The sequence below is a fragment of the Fringilla coelebs genome (assembly GCF_963513975.1).
Source record: "Fringilla coelebs genome assembly, chromosome: 28".
Classification (NCBI taxonomy): Eukaryota; Metazoa; Chordata; class Aves; order Passeriformes; family Fringillidae; genus Fringilla; species Fringilla coelebs.
The window spans coordinates 4,206,905-4,229,955 of NC_140054.1; the positions used below are offsets into that span (position 1 = coordinate 4,206,905).

Here is a 23,051-nt window from a genome sequence, read left to right on the forward strand (position 1 = left end):
CAGAAGAGTATTTATACCCTTAGAAATCAGCAACAGAGCACTGGCAGATGATTCTCCCCATTTAGTTTTATAATAAAGCAAAATTTCTTGCAGAAAGCCTTCACCAATGTTTTTTGTCCTTGGATTAAAAGGTACATCCCTGGGTCCAAGAGACAGGGATGTGTTTATTTAGGCAATTGTCTGGTTGGGGATTTTTTTTTGAGTTTTTTTCCTGGTTTTAAGACCATAGAGATAGTATCAGTATTAATTTGATATTGGTTAAATCAAATCAGTTTCAAAACCCTTCATAGCAGGTCTATGCAAGCAACAAAAGCAGTACTGACAGATCAGTCCACATAAATTACAATTTTTTGGGGTTTCTGTTGTGAAAAAAGAGCTTGGAAAGCCCTGATCTTTATTACCTTGTAGTCAAGCAGTTCTGGTTTGGTGGCAAACGATCTGTTACAGTGCTGACACTTGATTTTCACAACAGAACGGGTAAAGGTGACCTGCTGGCACTGGGCAGCCAACCTCTGGAGCCCTGCTGCAGCTGGGGTGCTCGTGGAGCTGGGGGACACAGTTGAGGTGGTGCCAGTGGCTGAGACTGTCCCCGAGGAGATGCTCACAATGACCTGGCCCTGAGACAGGGGCACCACCGAGGAGTTCAGTCCTGTAGGCTTGTTGAACAGATTCTGTGGGAAAACAAATAGACAGGCTTTACTTTACAGGGTTCCATCTTGCACCTGGGTATTTCCACCAGCAATTCTGTTAATTCAGCTAAGAAGAAATCCTAGATGTCACACCTGAAAAGCTACTACACAATTGTAGCTGCAAAAATTGCGTATGCTCCCATCTGACATAGCCAAGTGATACTGAGGGTTTGCTGAGGTTTTACAGCTGTTGCACTGAACTTGAACACCTGAGGGTGAAACAGAGAAGAAAAAGTGATTTATGCAACATCAAGTTGTATTGCAGCTAATTTTACAAAAACAGAGTCTGAGTGATGAGCCAAGGCACAGACAGAAGCCCACGACGATGTTTCCACAGATTCAGAAGCAGACACTGCAGCTGCTGTGCCTGTTGCTTGCCAGAAATTTAATTAATCTCCCAGTATCCCTAGGATGTCAGTAAGCATTTCTCTATTTCCACATGAAAAATAGCTGAAAATGTTTGCCTAGCTCCATGCAACATTGGGCAGAGGTAATAAAGCTGATTAGCCCAGGGAACAAGGGCCAGGAGAGTCCCTGCAGTGGGATGGCACATGTCCACACAAGAGGTTTGTCTAGCTGGAAAACCCACCAGCTGCACTTGCAAGAGCAAAAAAAAAAATTAAAAAAAAAAAGATTTAAGATTGGTTATCATGTGGAGTTCCCTAAAACCAAAACTGAAATAGCTGTACTGTCACTGCTGCATTTATCTACAATAGAATCCCTTTCATTCCCATCTCAGCACTTCCCTTTAAAAAAAAACACATCCCACCCTCCCAAAAAAAGAATATCAGCCTTAACTTTCAAGACAAATAAAGTTGGGATAGGAGCCACAGGAAATGAAGTTTCTATAGAAGTAAAAGGATAAGCTTACCTGAAGAAGTGACCATTTTTACTCTGTATGCTGACAAACAGTTAACAGAACAAAACAGTTCCATCTTCCCCAAGTTATTTGTGCCCTCCACCATCTCAGCTGAAGATCTCAGAGATTTACACAGTGTGCAGGGTGTAATTTTAGCTGACTTCTGTGGAAACAGGGAAATTGCTTGTTCATTTGAAACTTGGCATTTTTCAATTAACCTGGAAATTGTTGCTAATATATAAAATATTTATAAAACCTGCTGGTGGTGCTTGATATAGAACTTGTTTTACAGCTGTGTTTGATGGTCAGATTCATTGATCTGAGCTGTGGTTTGGCTGTCTGGGTACTGCCAACACTCCTACAGGTACTGGCACAGATCAGCACCTTGTATCAGACAACTTCCAACATTTGCTGACATTTTGTTTATGGTTTTTAATAATCAGCTGTGGAGATAAACAATATTCCCACTGAAGAGATGAGGAAACAGGGAACTGGGAGAAGAAGGTTCCCTGATGATGTTTGATAGCAAAATGGGAAAGAGATCCTTATTCTAGCAATAATCACAGTTTTCAGAGTGTGGTCTAAAAACTTCTTTAGAAGAGAGACACAGGAAAAAGCCAGATTTTCATAGACACATTTTCTGTGATTTAAGATTTTTTTAAGGTCTTTAAGTTTGGAAAAAACTTTGAGAACAAGTGCACCAGATTATTTTAGTATGACAGCCTTAAAAATGCACTTTGTTCTACCACCAGCAATTCCAGCTCTTCACAGGACAGAACAGAATACAAGCTTTTAGGGATTTTAAAACACCCACAAACCTCCAGAAACTATCAGAATGTACCTGACAATTGTGCTGAACACTGTTTAAAAATCAATTAAAAATAGATTTGACTTAACCTTATAAGCTTTGAACATACTGTATTTTCAAGAGAATTATCACATATGGGGTTTTGATGTGTGATATAAAAGCAGCATGAAAATGTTTCCAGCTTATTTAATTTTATCTCCAGATTTGTTTCAGAGGACAACTAATTGTGAAGGCAATTTTCTGGATGAAATACATTTACCATAATTTTTTTTTTTTCAATTCATTAGGCCTTTCTTGACCTAAGTGGCCTGGATAATGGGGCAGCAGAGTCAAGTCATAAAATGAAGTTCCATTCTTTTATCAGAGGGCAATTTTTCCTACAGTAATTGCATTAGAATAAATAATTCAAAAATAATTGAGCTATTATAATAAATTAAGGTTCTCTTAAATGCTCAGGTCTTCAATAATCAAAAATAAATATGAAAAGTTTAAAAGTTAAAATCATAATTATCAACTAATTATTACTTTTCTTTTCCACTTAATTAAAGGCTACAATTTAATAAAGAATACTCTTTAAGGAGCATCTCAAGGCTGAAAACAGTCACAGGAGGCTGCTGCTGGAGGGTCCCACTGTGGAATTGTTTGGTAGCTGGTCCAGTGGTGAGAAAAAATCACAGCAACACATTTGGGCAAAGATTAAGCAGCAAATGATCATCTCTGGAAGTGTTCAAAACCCACTTTGACCTGTGACACTGTGATATGGTTTAGTGGGCATTGGGTATTTGGTTGAAGGTTGGATTTGATGATCTTGGAGGGCTTTTCCAACTTTAATGATTCTGTTATTCTTGAAATGACAAAATCAGTTACCTTAGACCAATACAGTAACAGAAATAATTAACCAGTAAATTGGATGTTTCTTAAACCACTTAAAATCTAATAAAAAATTAGATGGATTCTATTTTTAGTATTTTGTCCAAATACAGAATCATGGAATCCCAGAATGTTTTGGGTTAGCAGGGACCTTAAAGCCCATCCTGTTCTACCCCTTGCCATGGGCAGGGACACCTTCCACTATCCCAGGTTGCTCCAAGCCCCAATGTCCAACCTGGACCCTTCCAGGGATCCAGGGGCAGCCACAGCTTCTCTGGACACCCTGTGCCAGGACTTCCCCACCCTCATAGAGAAGAATTTCTTCCCAATATCCATCTCAGCCTGTCTTCTGGCAGTGGGAATCCATTCCCCCTTGTCCAATCACATATACCTGCTTGTAACCTGTCACACATATGGAACTGCAGAACTTTTTGGACTGTCCCTCTATCTGCAGGATGTGACACTGGCCAGAGCCACTGTAGCAGTATCCCCCACAATATTCACAGCAGTTCATGGTCAGGTTGTTGGCCGAGCGGAACTGGGAGAAACAGGCGTCGCTGCAGAGCTTGTGCACCACGTTCTGGTAATTCACCTCGTGCCTGATCTGCAAGAAAAGAAATATTCAGCAAGGACAGGAAGAATATGTGTGGGAATCTCTGAGACAGCGAGTTGTGCTGAGCTAAAGAAATTTAAACAAGGAAATTGGGAATTACCACTGCGTTCTTCTGGCACATGCTGCACTTGCTGGAAATGCTGTTGGTGTGGATAGTGACAATGGGTTTCCTTTTCAGTTCATATGTGGACAGACAAGACTGGCTGCAGAAATCCTTACTGAAGTCTGTGTTGTCAAACTGGGCAGTGATTACATCCTTTGGATTTAGAATTTCTCTATGGAAAAAGAAAAACAAACACAGAGATAAAGGATTAATGTGAGTTTCATGTCAACTCGCTGTTCTTGCTTATTCTGGAGACTAAACATTCTCCAGGAGAGGGTGGATCATTTAATTGAAACCTTGAATACATTAACTACCCATGTTTTACTACATTTTAGGGATTCATAAATCTATTTTTCTTTAGAAGAAATAATGCATAAAACACTTTTTGATAATGTACTCTGGTTAGTAATTTTGAGAGTGCAATGACATTTTGAAATGGCAGGCAGATGCTGCACCTTTTGAAACAGTTTTTCATGTGTGGCTCATTTAAATAAAAAAAGAAGATGCATTCTGCACCACAGAGGCTTTTAAATCTATATATGTGTAAAACCCAATTAAGGAAATGGAACTGCAAGCAGACAGACCAATTAACAAAGAACAGCATCAGCCACCAATTTTTGAAGGGAAGCATAAGAGGAGCAGCACTACCAACACAGCGAGGGGCACAAGAACAGAACAGAAGCCTTTCATTATCTGCTTGAATATCAATTATTAGTAGAACAAATGAAAGCACTGTCCTACTTTGAGCAGCTTGAGCAGGTTTTCTTGGTAGAAGCTGGTGGGCGAGAAGCTGGAATGGTGTATCCAGTGAGGCACAGTGTGGAGCAGAAGAGCTGGGTTGAGCCTTTCCTCTGGTAGGCAGTTTGTCCCTTCTGCAGGATTTTTTTACAGCCAGAACAGGAAACCCGAACAGCTGTGCTTGGAACTGAGGGTAGCATTTTACTCATGCCAGAGGATGCCACAGCAGGCTGGAAACCTGATGACAGCTGTGGAACTAAAAAAAAACCACACAGAGAAAACACAGAGTAAATGTTACAGATCCATTACAAAGAACTCACTGATGTGCAGGGGCAAGCTCAAGGCTCATGGCTTTATTTGGGTTGTCAGGGTCTAGAGGAGAATCAAAGAGCAGATGAACTCTCCACAAATATATGCCCTGTGCTGGTTTTCTGCATAGCAGATTTTTATAACTACTCTGAAGATGGAGAATGCACTTTTAACAACCCTTTCATGGAATCACAGAATGGTTTAGGTGGGAAGGGACTTTAAAGATCATCTCATTCCACCCACCCCCTGGCATAAGCAGGGACGCCTTCCACTATCCCAGGTTGCTCCAAGCCCCAATGTCCAACCTGGCCTTGGACACTGCCAGGGATCCAGGGGCAGACACAGCTGCTCTGGGCACCCTGGGCCAGGGTCTCTCTACTCTCACAGGGAAACAGCTTAAGACTATTTAACACATTCAGTTCTCCTATGCATTTCACATTCAATTTTCCTATGCCTCAAAAGGACAATTATTTTATAATCTCAATTTCCAAACTAGTTCTTCATTCCTACTGGGATCAGACACAGCGAATGAAATGCAGAGTGACCTGCAAGACTTTTTGCAAAGGTGACACATTTTACACATTTAAATGAAATTAGTCTTGCCTATTCCTTACCAAGAGGATTGCCACTGACTGAAAATACAGCACTGATTTTCAGCTCCCCTTCCTGAGATTTTGGCTGTTGGCCGTACTCCTAAAACAAAGGGAAAGGAAAAGGAGAACAAATACACACATGTAATAACAGGTTACATGATTCCATTCTTTCACAATGCTGCATTGAACCTCAGGGAAGAGTGGGTGTCCTAAGCCTGCTCTGAAGGCTGGGTGACAAGTGAGCACCACACACAGCTCCTGCTCAGAGCTCCACAGCAAACCACACCTGAGGGGGCACAAATGGACAGGTGGGGCTGCCTGGTGCATCCCCCTCTCCAGCTGCACCCCAAAGACACCTCAGAATTCAGCCAAAGCTTGAGGAAATCTTTGCTTTCCATTCCAACTTTCCAGCTGGAAGTGCTTTTGCCCCTGTTCTGGGAAAGAAGTTTTATCTTCACATCAAGGAGGACAGCAATGAAATAGAGCTGGGACCTCGTAGGGGAGCACTCTGTATTAACTAGGAGTTAGGACCTAGGAGCAGCCTAAGGTGAAGCTTTGCAGCAGACCAAGGCTGGCACCACCAGGGCCAGACCATCACAGTCCCAGCTCCAGCACGAGGGGAATCACCTCACATTTGGTACAGGATGAGAAAATCCCTGGACAGCTGCTGGTGGAATAGCTGACATGCTCTAAATGACTGGCTTAGTCCCCAGCAGCTATTCACACTGACAGCACACTTCCTGCCCCTGCTCTCCCTAGAAATCTGAGCCAGAAAGCAGCTTGGAACACTCCACATGGAAATCTTAATAGGCTGAATAACATAATCTCTTGGAACTACAGAGATGATAAGATTTAGCCTACTTACAGTGGTTTGGGAGTAGTGAGGCATGATGTCATGTTATGACTGAGCTAAATTCACAGTTGCTGCCTGGCTGCCAGGGAAACCAATTCAGAATCACTAAGCAAAAGGAAGCTCTCCCTTCCCAGTGGCAGTGAGATGCTCCCCCAGCTTCTGCCAGCTCCCAAAATCCCACAACAACCTCCACTGAGCACGTGCTCAAACTGAGCACTCCTCTCACTCCTGTGGGAAAACTGGAAGTTTCTATACTAGACAAGCAAACTACTTCTCAAGATGTTTCCCAGGAGACAGGCAGTGGTATTCCTTGACCATGTGAACCATCAGACTGAAACAATCAAATCTTGGGTTGAGAAGCTCAAAGCTGGGTATGGGCATGCTGTGATGAGACTCTTAAGCACCATTTTTATTATTATTACTTTAAAATTAATCATTTGCAGACATACATTTTTTAAGCACTTTAACTGTAATTGTATCATTAGTCAAGAGTAGGAAAAGAAATGGAGGCAAATCCTGACATCAACTGTGCATGATCAAGCAGTTTCACAGCAGCTTAACAGTGCTGAAAGTCAAAAACCTTCAGCTCCAACTATTGGTTACAGCAAGAAATGCTCTTATCTTTCAGGAAATATTGAAAAAAAAAATCCATAAAATCCCCCCCATAGTAATTCCAATCTAAAGCAAAACAAAATGAACTCAGTTCTCCTACTTTTCCAGTATCAGGCAGAGTTGATAATCACAGGATTTTACTCCAGGAAGGAATTTTTTGAACCATACGATATTTGACATTTAAATTCTTCAAGTCTTCATTTTTACTTATTAATATGATCTTTGATAACCACAGACATCTCGCCTTGCATTCCACACAAATCCACACAGCAGATGCCATCTTGGGAGGACAAAAGAAGAGACAGATTTAACTAATCTACACGTGGTTTGACATTCTACAGGTTCAAGGAAAAATAAACCCAAACAATCCCACAGAGACTGAACAAATCAGAAGGACAGTAAAATCTGAAGTTGCAAATATTTGACTTATTAAATTGAGAGTATTATGGGAAAAGAAGAAAAAGTGCTGGGAAGACAGGCCCAGAGAGCAGAGGAGGTTCAGCAGAAGGACAAAGACTGATGCTAAAAACTAACACCTGCACAGGAACACCAACACTTTGTGTTGGTACAAAGGGATGCATCATTTTGGGAAGTTTTGCACATCTTTAACATATAAAATCTGATATGTAACCTAGATATGAGCAGTGAGGAGACAGGAATTGCAGCACAGCTTGTTTCCCTGGTGTCACACAGCAAACCAGTGGCACAGAGGCTCAGCAACCCTGGCCCCAGCACTGCTCAATCCACAGGTCAGACCTTCTCCAGATTGCAATTACTGAGTTTTACCTGTATCATCACAAAAAGTGTCAGTCTTGAATGAGAAAGTAACTTAAACACATACTTAAATTGACTTCACTGATGTGTAAGTACTTAAATATTTTGCTAAGTCCTTAAAGTGCTAATTTAAAACAAGAACAAACTACTGTGCTTGCAAAGGAAGCTTTTGAAAAGGAAGCAGCAGCAATAGCTGCTTAATTCATATCTCTAATTGTGACCACTCATAAGTTATTTAACAAAATGTGATTTACAGTTTATTTCCTAGTTAGATAAAGTGTCTATGTTGCCACAGATTTAGTTATAGAAGTTTTAGAGCACTTGGCTTTGTTTCTAACTGAAAAGAAAAACATTTTCAGAGACAAGGTAACAAGACATCAAAAAGTTGAGGGGGGGTGGGTAATTTTTTCATAGTAGTGCAAGAGGGAAAAATCCTTCTACTAAACTATGTTCTTCAGGTTAAATTTCGGTCAATAAACCAAATAAATGGCTGAATTTTGTTCAGCTTAAGCGGTCAGCTGTCAGACCAAAATGAGAAATGCAATGGGAAACTTACCTCAGAATTACCAGGTTCATCTTTAATTTTGTCTAATAGTCCCTGCTGTGGGGCCATAGCTTTAGCATATTCGTCATCCAAAGGCTCCTTCTTAATTCTAATATTTGGTGCAAAGGAATTCCCCAGCTCTTGTCCAATAGATTCCTTACTAGAAAATAGGTAGCTAGACTCCTGAAACAATAATATGAAAAAGAATTCACCCTCCTGCATCTGCCATGAGGAGTTGGGCTGCTGCCAAGGGGAGTTTGTGCTGCAGACCAAGAGATTTGGGTCCTGCCAAGGTGGGAGAAATGCTGGGCAGCAGCTGCTGCCTCAAGCTCCCTGCAGCCCCCTCTCTCATCCCTCCCCCAATGCTTTCCACTCCTCTGGCCAAAGCAGAAGACACCCAGCTCTGTAAGTTGGTTGTTTGGGAGTGTCTCCTGTGGATACAGCTGTTCCCTGGCTCATGTGGAAAAAAAGCAGCAGGTCAGGTGGATGCATCCAGCTGTAGGTTCGGCTCACCGGTCACTCCAACCATGCTGAACAAGAAAGTGGCTACCAAAAGAATCCTCAATCCAAAGAGAGGCTCAGGAAAATTTTACAAAATTATATGTACTGTTTAAGTAGCAAAGATGTCTAAGAGTCAGAAGATCAGTTTCCTTAACACTCAAATTTACACTCAAATACAAAATACGTATTTTGAATTATTCCAGCATATTGCTGCACTTGCAAAAGTGGTTGAAAGATCTATAGCTTACCCTGAAGTTAGTTTCTGGAGTTTGTGGCGCTAACTGCGTCCGTAATGTTTCTTCTACTTGATTATGAACTGAGGAAAACATATACATTAAATAGAAATGAATACAGGTTCCAATGCATTTCCTTTAAAACTATCAGAGTCTCATCCTGCTCCCCAACCCCAGTGTCTGACAGCACCTCACCACTATTAAACTACTCCCTTTCTCCTCCCTGTAGGTAAGGTGGTAATCCCTAAAGAGAATTGACTTTTTGAATTATTCTATTGGATCATTATTTTCCCGTTCCAGCAAAATAGTTGCAAACTTCCGATGCAAATTCTTCATTCAGAATTTTCCACGCCTCAGCAGGTTCTGAACTCCCCTGTTTTGACATTTAAATCAGAAAATACTTTTCAGAGCAACATCTTCCAGCTTTTTCTTTGCTGTTCTGTTCTTTTGCCTTTTCCCCTCTTCTCAGGAAATAGCATCTTCTGCTTTTTTAGAATATATCATTTAAAACTTTGCATTTGCCTAGATACTGGATGCTACCACGAGCATTTATCATTCTGGTTTCAACTACTGATTACTTTACCTGATCTTTTAACTGTAGATGTTTATAACTTTCTGAAATACAGAAACATTCTTCCCTTGACTTCTAACTGAAGGTACAAGTAGAGATACATCTGTAACTCTCTTTTAAAAGATATCTTTATTGCTTCTCTATCATTGGTGCCACCTGGAAGCATTGATTTTAAGATGCTGTTGCTGAACATTCAAAGTTTAAAGCTCAGAACTATAAGCTGTGAATGTGAACAAGCAGCCAGGAGTCCCTCACGTGCTGGCTCACCCTCCCTCTGCTGAATAAGATTAAACCATGTGTTCCTGCTTGGTTATTCTTAACTCCTTCATTCACTGTTCTGCTGTAACATTCAGAGCTTGGGAAGACAAAAATAAATGTGTGGGCAGCAAGATTATGGAGACTGTCAAATGAGAAAGGGATTTTAGGCATCTTTGCTTCTTTCCATGTTGGCTGGATGAAGTCCAAGACACAAGTATTTGAGGAAGAAGGGGAGCAGTCTCCCAGGAAAAGCAGATTTCAAGCTATGTTCTAGCTTAGTTCCTGCAGACACTAACTCCTTTCTAGCAAGCCTTTTCCTGATACTATCATATCCACAGTGCTTTAAATGCCTAGGCACTAGTGAAGAAATGGTGCTTTGCTCAAAAAATCTGTACTGGCCACCAACTTAACCTAAACTTCATCACCTTTTCTTTTAAGAAGCTCCATGGTCTATAAAAAACAGTGAGAAAAACCAAAAGGAAGCTTGAATTGTCACCCAGCTTGGTTTAGGAAACCACAACAACAAAGGATATGTTGAGGCTCTGTAACAAGCTGTGGAGGAAGAGACCTCCCTGACACTGCCAAGCCCTTTGCAAATCCTCCTTCTAAGACAGAGTTCATTGGATTTCAGGGTTCTTCATAAAATGCTCCCCTACACACAGCTCTGCCTGTTCTCTTCAACAAGGTGATGTTTTGAATAATTAGCCCTATTGCTGATTTCTCTCTAGTTCTTTCTTCCTCTTTGCTGGGCAGCCAGGTCTATGATGTCAACAGTTACCTGCTTTGTCAAGAAAACTGCTTTTCAATCTAGAATCCGTATCTTTAGGGATTTTTTCCAACCGTTTTTCACGTTCTTGAAAACGTCCTTCTCTATTCTTGTCCTTTGCTGAAAAAGTCTCTTTGCCATTATCTCGTGTTCTGCTAAAATCTTTACGAAGTGATTTAAATATGGGGCCCTGCTCAAAGGGGGAAGTGAGATCCTTCTGGATTGCATTCTGAACCTGAATTTCTTTTTCACTGTCCAGTTCATGATCTGGAACTCTCTTGCCCTCTTCAAGATGATCTTCATCATGAATTGCTGAAGAAAGAGTGTCTTTTGGAGTGAAATTCTGATCATCTTCGTTGTCACTCCCAACAACAGGTATGCCTGCAAGATCCCCAGAGTTCAGAAAATAATCATGATCATCACCCTGCAGTGAATTCTCAGCTCCTGCTCGGTTCGGTACTCCGTAAGACAAGCTGTCCAGGGCGGGTGCTAAGTTGTGCTCAGCGTCCTCAGACATCTCTGCATCCAGAATTTCACCACCTAGGGAGAAAAAAATCCCAGTGAACTGTCAGAAAATTGACCAATTTCATTGTGTAACAAAGGAGAAGCGTGAGTGTCCTAATCTGGCTGATGCTGTAATTCCTTGAATATTCTCAGCCTTTTCATGCCAATATAACTGTGAAAACATTGCTGACATAGGAACAGTTCAGTCGCCCTCACCACTCTGAAGCAGAAGCTGAACTGAGTTAAACTAACCAAAGAAAGAAAAAAATATTAATTTCCATTCACCTCACTTGTAGCACTTGTGGAGAAGGCAATGCAGGAGGGAATGAGCAGGAAGGGCTGGGATGAGGGCAAGACAGTCCTGTTCAGCAGCAATGACACTTCCAAGAAAGGCTTTGTGAAACTATGACATTAGAGAATAAACAGAAATACTTACATTTTTCTGTAATATCAAATACCGCATCAGATTTATCTTCAAACTGTAAAAAAGGAAAGCACTGTGTCATTGTCTTGGTCAGCTGCCACGTACTTTGTTAAAAAGTATGTGATCAAAACCAAGCAGAAGGATCACAATTCCTCCTCCTCCTCCTTTTTCCTTCCTTGCCCCAAGCAAATTTTTATGAATTAAGACTCTTACATCACTGAGAAGCCACACTAACCCTAATGAGTTCAGAATACATAGAAAAGGCACACAAGGAAAATTTAGAAACAGTGTTGCTTCCCAGAGGAGAAAGGGAATGTCAATTTTCTCTACTACCTGGGATACCAGTACCAGGTCAAGGCCACAGATTCTGCCCTGATACCCCACGAGCCTTCATTCCCTCTGAACATCATAAATAAAAACCAGGAGCATGGGCAGCTCCTGCTGCCATGGGCTGCACAGGCGCGAGGGTTCCACTTCTCCTACAGGGAATTTTCACCTTTCCAGGAACAGGGAAATGCAATGCTTAACTTCCCAACACAGAGTGTCAGTGTGAGCGTAAGCACAGAAGACCCAGATGCTGAATGCTGTACAAACATCTGTCTGCATTAAACATCCTCTGACAGATGTTGAAGTTGTTGGCATGCTTGGATGGTGCCTGGAGAAGGATAATTAAAGTTTCCTTCAGCCTTCTTTTCTGCCCAAGAGATAACAGTAATTCATTTAAGTCCTCTCTCCTTTCTCTGCCTTGCCAGCTCTACACTTCTTTCCTGGTAGATCCTGCTCACACTGCAATTCTTAAGCCATCTTAGGGAAAGTAATGGGATTTGATAGCAAAGGGATGAGCCCTAATTTCATTTAACTCAAGTCATTTAGTTGATAAATCCGGTATTTCTCAGGACTGTGATGGGAGCTATCAGTTTGGTAGCAGGCAGCTCTAGGAAAGGATGACAACAGACTGTCCCAGAGGTCATTTGATGGCAAAATATCCCTTTCCAATACCACTTGCAGGTCTGCAAAGACAAGGTAGCTCCTTCAGCTTAACTGGACACACATGGAATAGTGAGGACATGTCCAGCATGGCATCAAGTCAGTTGGATACTGCACCAGAACTTTCTAGTTTCTCTGAGCAGACACTTGAGGCTGGAAAAGTAAAAGAGAACCAAAACAAAACAAAAAAAGGTTACAGTTCCACAAGGCTGATGTAAATCTTCTCCATGTAATTATCTACAAGGAAAGAGTAAGGAAACACCTCCCAGGAAGGTTTGCAAGGCCTGAGCTCTGTTCCTGCTGTAATGATCTCAGGAGTGTCTGGAAGATGGAAGTTTAATGTTGATCTAGAAGCCCATTAACAGTCAACTAAATTTACACAGGTGTAAAACTAATCTCCATAAATGCTGGCTATACTAAGTGCTCATACAAGCTGCTGAGGACAGGGCCAGAGAGGTGGGCTGCTTTTAGAGAAGAACATGGAAAGGAACTTGATGCCATTTGATAATAATATCAGAGCATGAAGTTTTTGGAGGCAAAAACAATAGCCCAGGTCCTTGACTCTACACTGACCTTTTTTTGATCCTTTTTTGCTTCCTGTCAGAAATTCTCTATGCTCTCCAAAAATGTCACAACAGAATTTGATGTTAGGATGAAGGGAATTTTCAGATGAGCTCATCCTTTTCTCAGGACAGATTTGTATCAAAGTAGTTCTTTAACCCTTTTGAGACCCAAAGTACCTGGGGGAAAATATTCCAGGTCCTACACAACCCTGGCTGCCTTACACACCCAAACCCTAGGTACTCCTCCTCTTCTGGTGGTTACAAATCTTTTGCCAACAGCTGACAACCCCAGGAATGCTTGTATTACCAAGGGATACGTTTTGCAGTGTGGATCTCTCTCAATGTTTCATTCAAAGAAACACTAACAGGCAAGTCAGCAGAAGGGGCCACCTGCAGGAGCATGAGGGACTCCCAGAAACATTATGGAGAAGCTGGAAAACATTTACAAACTACCTGGAAAGAACCCAAGACACTTCCAAACACAAGGTCATCTTAGGGCAAAAAAAAAAAACAACCCTGTTTTGTTTCTTCACTCATTCTTTTGTGAGGATAAGAAAAGAAAAGATGATCTTGGATATCTTCTTCTTTCAAAAGGTTTTTGGGTACAGAGGAAGATCTGTGTCTGTGGTCAAAAGCTTTCCCTGGAAATATTTATAAACCAGGAACTCCAGCATCTGACTATACCAGCAGCCTTATCCAAGCCACCATTTAGTTTCTGACTGTGAACAGCATCAGAACTCCCACATAGAGTAAATTTAAAGGGAGAAAACTAGGGAAAGTTGGGATGATTGTGTGTGTGTACACAAATGTATCTACACACCCATAAATATATATATATATATCCCCAACAAATTACTCATTCTACAAGTCTATAACTGGACTGTCCCTGAAATTAGAGCTTTTTTTTTTTTTTTTTCAGCATTAATGTAGGGTATTCTCTCAGTTATACACTTCTAGTCCCTTCCCCAATGTCACTGCAGTCTTGTTTAATGCCATCTCAGGAGGAAATTTTGTGTATCACCAGTTACAAAAATGTATCACTTTAATAAATCATGTGCATTAGCTTTTAACTGGATTATTGTCTTGTATCACACAGAAATGTGAACAACAACACCCAACTCACTATTTCTATATTATTCTATTACAATTCTGCAAGGCAATTCCCTCCCTCCAGTCCTCATGCTTCCTCCTTTCATCACTGTTAATTCCTTTTATTTCTTCTGCTCAGATTTTTTAAGATTTAGTGAGAAGTGGAGCAAAAGTACTTGAGGGGCAAATATGGAACTGATGGCATTTCCTCTGGGTTACTTTTGCCAGAGCTAAGGAGAAAGGTATCTCAACACCCCACATTAATTCTTTGATAACTACAAAAGGAAAGTCTCAGGAACAGAGTTTTCTGTTTAAATACTGAGGCTTCAACTCTTCAACTCAGTCCTCAAAACTCACTTGCAGTTGTAAAATAAAACTCAATAATACAATATTCTAAACCACCTTCATTAAATCATCTCAGCAAATATTTGCCAGAGAATAATAATTCTTGGTGGTTTTAATCATTTAACTCCATAAGAGTTTAATACAGAACAGTTTGAGTTTGGTATTAGTGAAATTCAATGTTTTTAGGCTATACTTTTTCAGTGACTGCCTCATTAACTAGGACTGCACACAAAGTGGTGCTCTGCCTACTCAGGCTGTAAAAAACAAATAAATGAATCAATGAAATGAAACAAGAATACAGAAATGGTGACAAAACAATGAGTTATTTCTGAAAGCAATGTGACTTGCTTAAAAGTAACTACTCTATAAAAAAAGACAGCATTGCTTTTATAAACAAAATAAAATTCCACCAGATATGTCACTGTTTTTTTATAGATGTACATGAGACTGAGGGAGCAGTGTCACAGCCTCAGCACTAACCTGCCTTTGCTGGGAGTGGAGGACAGAAGGACACATATTTACACTTCAATACAACATGCTAATTTGAAATAACTAAAAAGCTGATCCATACCTTCATGGTGTTCAACATAGCCATGTCATCCATAAATCAAACAATTCATAGATTATTTTTGTGCAATATAAAGAGAGAAGCTGCCTATGGCTACAGTATTGCTTTGTATGCAAAACAGAGAATTCCATTAAGAAATAAGCAAAACAGTGTATCTGCTTTACACACACAGAATGTCTTTCTAGTAAGCTTCTGAAGTTTGATCCTAGATTTTAACATACCCATAAGCAAACTGTGGAAAGGAAGCAGATGTTAAGAGAACTGCAATTAAAAATAGTCAGAAATGATTCTCAGTTTGTCTGTAGTTTCCTTGTCCCTCTATGCACAGCATAACCCCCACTCCAGAATTCATTCAAGACACTGTATGAAACAAAAAAAAATAATAAAAAAGGAATTGAAATTTCCATCGCTATTCTTGAGGCAGGTGGGGTGAGCTCAGGAAGCATCCCCTGACCTTTTCCACATGGCAGAGCCGTGGCAGGGATGCCGGGCAGGGATGCCAGGCAGGGATGCCGGGCAGGGATGCCGGGCAGGGATGCCGGGCAGGGATGCCGGGCAGGGATGCCAGGCAGGGATGCCAGGCAGGGATGCCGGGCAGGGATGCCAGGCAGGCAGCCAAACCGCGCTGCACCTCTGCCACCGCTGAACTCCGCGGCACGCGCGGAATTGCGCAGCGGGTCCTGCCGGAGCTGCTTCCCACCGAAACACGGCCGGCCCTACGGATCCGTACCTTCCGAGCACCTGGGGAGGGAAGAGACGGGGTAACAAAGAGCCAGGCTGCTGCAGATACCTGCCACAGGAAAAGAAAGGCTGCGGCAGGAAGAGAACCTGCCGGGGTCACAGCCATAGAGCCGAGCGCGGCCGGGCCGGCAGAGCCCCCCCTAGCCGGCTCCGGGACCCGGGCACCGCCGGGACACGGCACCTTCCTGCCCGGGGACGGGCTCCGAGTCCCTCTGGGGACAGGGTGCCTGTCTCTGAGGCTTCCCTGAGCCATGTTGAACACTTGAAAAGATTCTTAATCTAGGCTGAGGGTAATACAGTGGAGATGGTGATGGGAGTTTTTAAAGGCAAATCCCAAACACGTAAAAAAGCAGCGTTTTCCAGCTGCTTGTGGCTTACTACATTCTGTTCAAGAAATACAGTTTTACCTTGCAACTCACACATCTTCAATTTTTAAGTATCAGGACAGAAGATTTAGGACAGAAGATTTAGGTAATACAGTGGAGATGGTGATGGGAGTTTTTAAAGGCAAATCCCAAACATGTAAAAAGCGGCATTTTCCAGCTGCTTGTGGCTCACTACATTCTGTCCAAGAAATACAGTTTCATCTTGTGTCTCACTTACATATCAATTTTTAAGTGTCAGGACAGAAGATTTAGGCATGTGCTGCTCCCCTTTCATTTCTATGTTTTAAGAATTCTGGATCATTCACCAGAAATCACAGGGAGCAGCTCAGCATGGAATTTTATCGTCCCTTTCTGTCACCAGGTTTTTCTGATATTCCTGAGCTTTTGGAATATTTACAGGCCAATACCAAACAAACCTTATAGTTTCCATACCTACCCAGCACACACACAGAACCTCCATACTGTTACCAACATGTATAGGGCCAAAATGAACTTGTCAAACACACAGAAGTTGCAGGAGAGCCTTATTTTTTCTGGAATATTGGTGGGTTTAATCTATATCTACAGAAACCACAGGAGGATCCAAGCCCTTCTCCCATTCACACACAAAATCATGGATTTGAGAAGGAAGCAGCTCCACATGTGATGGTTTCACCTGGCAATCACAGGATCCCAGACTGGTTTGGGTTGGAAAGGACCTTCAAGATCATCTTGTTCCAAACCCTGCCATGGGCAGGGACACCTCCCACTGTCCCAGGCTGCTCCAAGCCCTGTCCAACCTGGCCTTGGACACTGCCAGGAATTGGGGCAGCCACAGCTGCTCTGGGCACCTGTGCCAGGGATTCACTACCCTCAAAGGGAAGAACTTCTCCCTCATATTTGTTATTAACAACAAATTGTGTTGCAATGGTCTTTGCAAAGACACCAGATTTTGATGAGCTTTGGGTTTTTCAATTAAGAAACAGACACAAACCACTGAGCAAGCAAACAAACCAAGACATCCACAAGAAATACTTTGTTTCCAAACAAAGAACTTCTTCCCTCAAAACCTCACCCCTGGGTCTGTGCTGAACTTCTCTGCGGCTGGTAAGACACAAACAACCACTAAGGCTGGGATTTTGGTTACACTGAGGCTGTAAACGAGCTGAAATAAAAATAATTCCAGTTTGCCACAGCATAAGGCAGGAGAACTAAATGGAAATTGCAAGGATATAAAAATACCCAAAATTAAAGCAGGGCCTGTGTCACAATATGTATGTTTATGCTGTGATGCTCAGCAGTAACTTACTCCAAACCAAGTGTTTCAGTTCAGTTACATATTTTAGCTTATTCCACAAGCAGACCAGCACTGTCCAGATCACAAATGTGTGCTTTTGGCCACAGCTTTCAAAAGTATGGTTAGTGAGAAGGTTATGTTCTGCAAAGCATGGAATCCCCTTAATTCCATTTAGCTCAGAAGCTGAACAGCTCATCAAGAGAAAGCCATCACTGTGTCCTTTAAGGAAAGCCAGTCCATGGAATACAACTAAGAAGTGCCAAGGGTGACAATCCAGGGTGGAGCAGCAGCACCAGAACCTCAGGAAGATCACTCTATTCAATGTCTCTTCCAGAAAGATGATTAACTATGTTAGTAATTAGCTGCTACTAGCTATACTACTAATAGGAGAAAAAATAAACCCAACCCACTGTAAATTAATTTTTAAAGACAGTGAACTGTTTGAACCCGAAGTTCTCTGCTCGTCATTACAATCTGTCCTCAATTAAGAAACCCACAAGGTGGTTTTGTGAACAAATTGGGAACATTTACAACTGTAGCACTTTTTGCTTGACAAACTCAGCAGGACCATCTCCTGCCCAGCCTGGTTTGTGTTACCCAGCCCCACTCTGGTGACTGGGCTCAGCTCCATCAGGTACTGCAAGTCCTCTCCCTTCTCCTAAGAGTTCAGTGCCAAGAGCAGTTGATGGTGCAAATAGGAGAGCCTGGATGTACATCCAATTCTATTTCAGTATTTTTGTCCTTAAAGAGACAAAATATCTACTTCATTCTTCAAAGTACCTTCCTAACTCTGGCTTCCTTTTTGCCTATTCCATGATTAAACACAACAAAATCCTGTTAATAGCCTGCATTAACTGTACTTCATAAAGCTTTCTGAGCAAACAGCACCATATAAAGATGAATTTCAATGCAGATGAAATCTTTTCATGTACTTTCAAGTATTTTAAGAAATATCAAGATCTGCACAAATACACAAATAAGTTATTAAGAATTTAATAATAAAAAAAGGAAGTATTCCAAAATGCCTCCTGTGGGAATAACTCTGTATAGTTGTGCTAATTCTGTTTCAAGTTCTTCTCACCTAAATTTAGACAACTAAACATTAGTTTATTAGGCTAATGATTCAGGTTTCCTCTCTTTCCAAAGGAAATTAAAGAATTCTGGCAGCAGCAATTTATCCTGCCCTGGGACTGTGGACCAGATATCAAAAGGGAAAAGGACCAAATGTAGAATTAAAGTCTTGGCTTTCTCCCCAAAAATCTGATGTATTAAACTTTGGTTATGACAACAATTGGTCATCACACTTGTTAAACTAAAAAATTCAAAGGCATTAGACACAACACACTTTTAAACTATCTAATGTAGAGGTAACCCCTATAGTACTTCCAGCTACTTTTAATTTTAAACAAATTTATCTAAAACAGTAGAAAACGTAGTAACCAAAATTAAATACATTACCATCATTCTTCAATCAGTGTTTGCAGAAAGGACAGATACACCACATAATTTTTGATAGATATCAGTTTGGTAAAGCAAATTACAGTCTCTTAAACTTTTTAATTCCCTTGGAATTTCTGAGGAGCACTTCCAGAGGAAGAGAGAATGACACTACAGGCAGAACACAGGCTGAGAGAATGGACACTGCAAGCACCCCCAATCCTGCTGACATGTCCTCAATGAAATATTCTCTGCTGCAGAAACCTTCTTTTGAAGAGTTCAGAGGGTTCCAGAGAACAAAGTGTTACAGGCAACAGCACGAGTGAGGTCCAAGAACTCTCAGGCCTTTACCACACTCATGGAATGGATGATGGAAATCATCTGAACTGAGTCAGTCATTGACAGAAAACCTTGGAGTTTGTGAGAGAAAACTTCCTGTAAGACTTACTTAGGGAAAGGCATTCTGGAAGGAATGATGGGGTACAAGTCATCAGTCATAGAATCACAGGATGGTTTGGGATGGAAGGGACTTTAAAGATCATCCAGTTCCAACCCCTAGCGAGAGAAGAGTTGAGATAACCACTTCAAGAACATTGTGAGTGATTTCAGAATTAAATTCCACCATCCTAAAGATGCAAAAGGCCTTGATTTGGGCACAAAGACCTGACTTAACTTTCTGTATTTTACACAATATGAAAAGTCTTAACCTAAATGCCTGGGATCCATTATGCTCATTTTTGGAAAGAGAATTCAAAGGTTATGACATTAAAACATCCTTTGAGAGGTGCACAAGCCTTGGCAGAGGAACATTTTCATCATCTTTCTACCACTCTGGAGTCATTCAGCAACAAAACTTTCTAAATAAGATGCTCTCCTTCAATTTTTAATTACAGTCATGCAAAATTAAAAATCTTTTACAAACATCTGTTTTATTAATGTGGACACCCAAGTGTTCACCTGTTCACACCACATTAATTTCCAACAGTCCAAGTGTCAAATTTCAGTACAGCCCAAATTGTCTTGCGTAGTCCAAGGGGTTATCAACAACTGTAGTAAATAAATGAACATTCCAGTCAAAACAATTAACTGTTCAAAACAATAATATTATACACAAATTAAAGCTGAATTGCCAAAAATATTTTTATAAACTGCATAAAAAACATACTAGCAGATATCTTTCAAGTTAATATTGATCTTATGTAGTAAATGTTTTCTTAGCATACACAACAGTTTGATTCAGAGCAGAAATTAACCTGCTTTAAAACAATTTAGCTATAAAAACTTCCCAAAACCTATTAAAATCAAATTAGATAAACTTCTGTCAGTCTTAGACTGGCAAAAACTTTATTCTTTAGTTTGTTGCTCATTCATGGATTGAGTTAAAAGATGGTGACTGCTTATCCATGGGATTTGCAACATGCCAGTTTCAGTGTATGTGCTTCTGGAATAATTGCAGAGATGCTAATACTGAAAAGAACAATTCTGAAAACACCACCAACTGCTGAGCTCCTGTCTGAAGAAATCATTAAATCACTCTTTATTTTCTCCACACAAAGGAATATAATTTTTACAAGAAATCCTTGTTATGCCTTAGGCACAAGACTTGGAAGAATCCAAAACCATGACCTCCTGTAGAATGGGAACTGGGCCACTATGGGGAAGAGAACTGGGATATGCAGGTCTTCCATGACCTCATTAATTATTAGGAGATCTCTGTGTGCTGGATTTAGAGTTTGCTAACCTCACTCCTCACAGGCTCCATCAGCCTTGGGAGCAGCCCAGGATTCACTTCTCCCCACGTTCCTCAAGAACATCTTGTGGCAAAACCAGCTTTGGGACGATGCCTCGTGGGCAAGTTGTGTTTCCTCTTTCTTAATTTACTTGCCCAGGGCAACACCACAACACCACTTCCCTGGATCATTCCTAACTTTTACTGAAGCCCTCTGCTTCAGCAGGAGCAGAGAACATGGTCAATGTCAACAGCATGGGAAGCTTTCAATAACCTACAGGGACACGTGGAGCAGTGACTGATGGAGACTTCCAGACTTGGCTCCCAGGGAATAATTAGCCAACAGAGAGAAATGATTTTTCCTAAGACCAATGAAGATGATATTGAGCAGATGATAAACTTTATTCCTCAGTGGGTAAGTGACAAGCTTGGGAAGAAGCTTGTTACCTCTCTTTCTGCAGGTAACACCAAGTAACTCTACTGATAAAAGGAGCATGTCAAGGCAGTGAGCATGAAGAAACCAGAGGCACCAGGACAGACTGCACAACCTCTGAGCAACCTGCTCCAACACTTGACTGTCCTCATGGTGCACAAGTGTTTCCTTATGTCCACTAACATTTCAATCACTGGCTATGAAGTTTAATTCAAGATTTCTCAGGTTACTGTCCGACATGCAGCCATTTCCCTTCACACTTCTGGCAGCTAGCCAATATCTGATTCCCCCAAAGACCTGCACGTTTATGTACTATCTGTGAGCAATTCCACAAAATTCCTGGAGCCTGTAAGTGAAGTGTTTGAAAGACACAGGTTTAAGAAATTCACAGATGATGTTCACTCCCTAACTGCAGAGTAGTCAGACACCTACACAACTCACTCAAGTGAGACCTGAGAGGTCATGCTCTCTTTAGTAACAATTAGTTTCAATGTATATCAACAATTACTTTCACAAGTTTCAAGTTCCCTGATACAAATTCAGCAACTGAACTTCTTTTCCACGAACCAATGGAGAACTTGAGCCTCTGCTCTTGTCTTTCCCAAGGCTGGAGAATGGGAAAGCTTCCTCATCTTTGGGAAAAGGGAACTGGACAGCTCAGTCTTGTAGTGGGCAATGGACTCTTCCACACAAGCATAAACATGATTTAAACCTCATTCCTGGCAAAAAGCTTTCAACTAAATGCTACATGTGTGCAGGAAAGAGGACTGGACTCATGGCAAGATTATTTTCAGTACTGCTTAAAACATTCACCCACAGTTCCTTCACAGCTACAAAGTGTTGGCCACAAAGAACCTTCCACTGATTTAAGAGATGAAGTAGTTCTTCAAGCAAAGTTGGACTTGATCATCTGGGAGGTGTTTTCCAACCTTCATGATTCTATGATACCAAATAGATGAGAATGGACAGTGTGCTTACAGACCAAGAGGTGACAATGATGGCCCAAGCTGTGACAACGAAGGACCAAGAGCTGGGATGTTCATGGCTAAAGGTACTGGCACAAGGGTTACAGCCAGGTCCTGGAAGGGGCATGGCTAACACGAGTCACACAAGGGTTGCAGCCAAATCCTGGGATGGCCATGGCTAACAGAAGCCATTCAATGGTTACAGCCTGAGCACCCAAGAACTGGATGGTGCTGCCATCTTGACTCACTCTGGCCTGACATGGACAACTGAAATTAAGAGGAGCAGCAAGGACATCGTGCTTTAAACAAGGAGACGGACGGTGACGACAGCTCCTGCTTAGCTGCAAGTTTATTATTTAAGTGATGCCAAGACGCTCGTGGCGGTGATGCTTGGGCACTGCCCTGGGGGAGAGGAAGCTGAAGGGCCCCGAGGGGCAGCGCTGCTGGCCTGCGGCCGGGCAGCTCGTGCGGCTCGGTGCCCCCGGGACCCCCGGCGGGGCCGCGCCTCGCCCGCCGCATCCCGCCCCCGCCCGCGCCCCCCGCGCCCCCCACTCACCCTGCCGCGGGGGCCGGGCCCCTCCTCCTTGGCCTCCGCCATGTTGCGCCCCCCCTCAGCTGTCCCAGCCCGGGGCGAGGGGCCGGGGGTCACTCCCTCTCAGCCTCCCCCGCGCTCCGGGGGGCGGCGGCTCCGGGGGGCTCCGCGGCGCGGCGGGCGGGGCTGAGGGGGGGCCCGGCGGCTCCCCGAGGGTGGCGGGGGGGGGGCTCGGACCCGCCAGGCCGCGGCCGCTGCTCCCGGAGCTGCCCCGACCAGCCCAGCGCGGGGCCGCTCCGCGCATGCGCCGCACGCCTGCGCGCGCCCGCGCAGGCGCGGCGGGGGCTCGGCGGGGCCGCGGGGTCGGGGGTGCCCTGA

The 23,051-nt window shown here is 42.4% G+C and overlaps 1 protein-coding gene across 6 annotated transcripts in view; it reads right to left on the minus strand.

The window, feature by feature from the left end:
* Positions 1-22,794, minus strand: part of LOC311163580 (zinc finger MYM-type protein 4-like) — a 37,244-nt gene extending 14,450 nt beyond the window's left edge. For 2 of the 6 annotated variants that reach the window (XM_084222549.1, XM_084222548.1), the window contains exons 1-12: positions 22,698-22,794; positions 11,635-11,677; positions 10,707-11,234; positions 9,115-9,182; positions 8,378-8,548; positions 5,604-5,682; positions 4,684-4,936; positions 3,940-4,114; positions 3,618-3,830; positions 1,561-1,711; positions 783-898; positions 402-671 (exon numbers count right to left, since the gene is read on the minus strand). In XM_084222549.1, coding sequence (XP_084078675.1) covers positions 402-671; positions 783-898; positions 1,561-1,711; positions 3,618-3,830; positions 3,940-4,114; positions 4,684-4,936; positions 5,604-5,682; positions 8,378-8,548; positions 9,115-9,182; positions 10,707-11,234; positions 11,635-11,677; positions 22,698-22,739 — 2,109 coding nt within the window. In that variant the 5' untranslated portion in view covers positions 22,740-22,794. Of the gene's footprint in view, positions 1-401; positions 672-782; positions 899-1,560; positions 1,712-3,617; positions 3,831-3,939; positions 4,115-4,683; positions 4,937-5,603; positions 5,683-7,147; positions 7,328-8,377; positions 8,549-9,114; positions 9,183-10,706; positions 11,235-11,634; positions 11,678-22,697 lie in introns of those variants that run through there. The other 4 variants (XM_084222550.1, XM_084222551.1, XM_084222553.1 and 1 more) reach the window with 4 other exon arrangements.
* Positions 22,795-23,051: the final 257 nt, after the last annotated feature.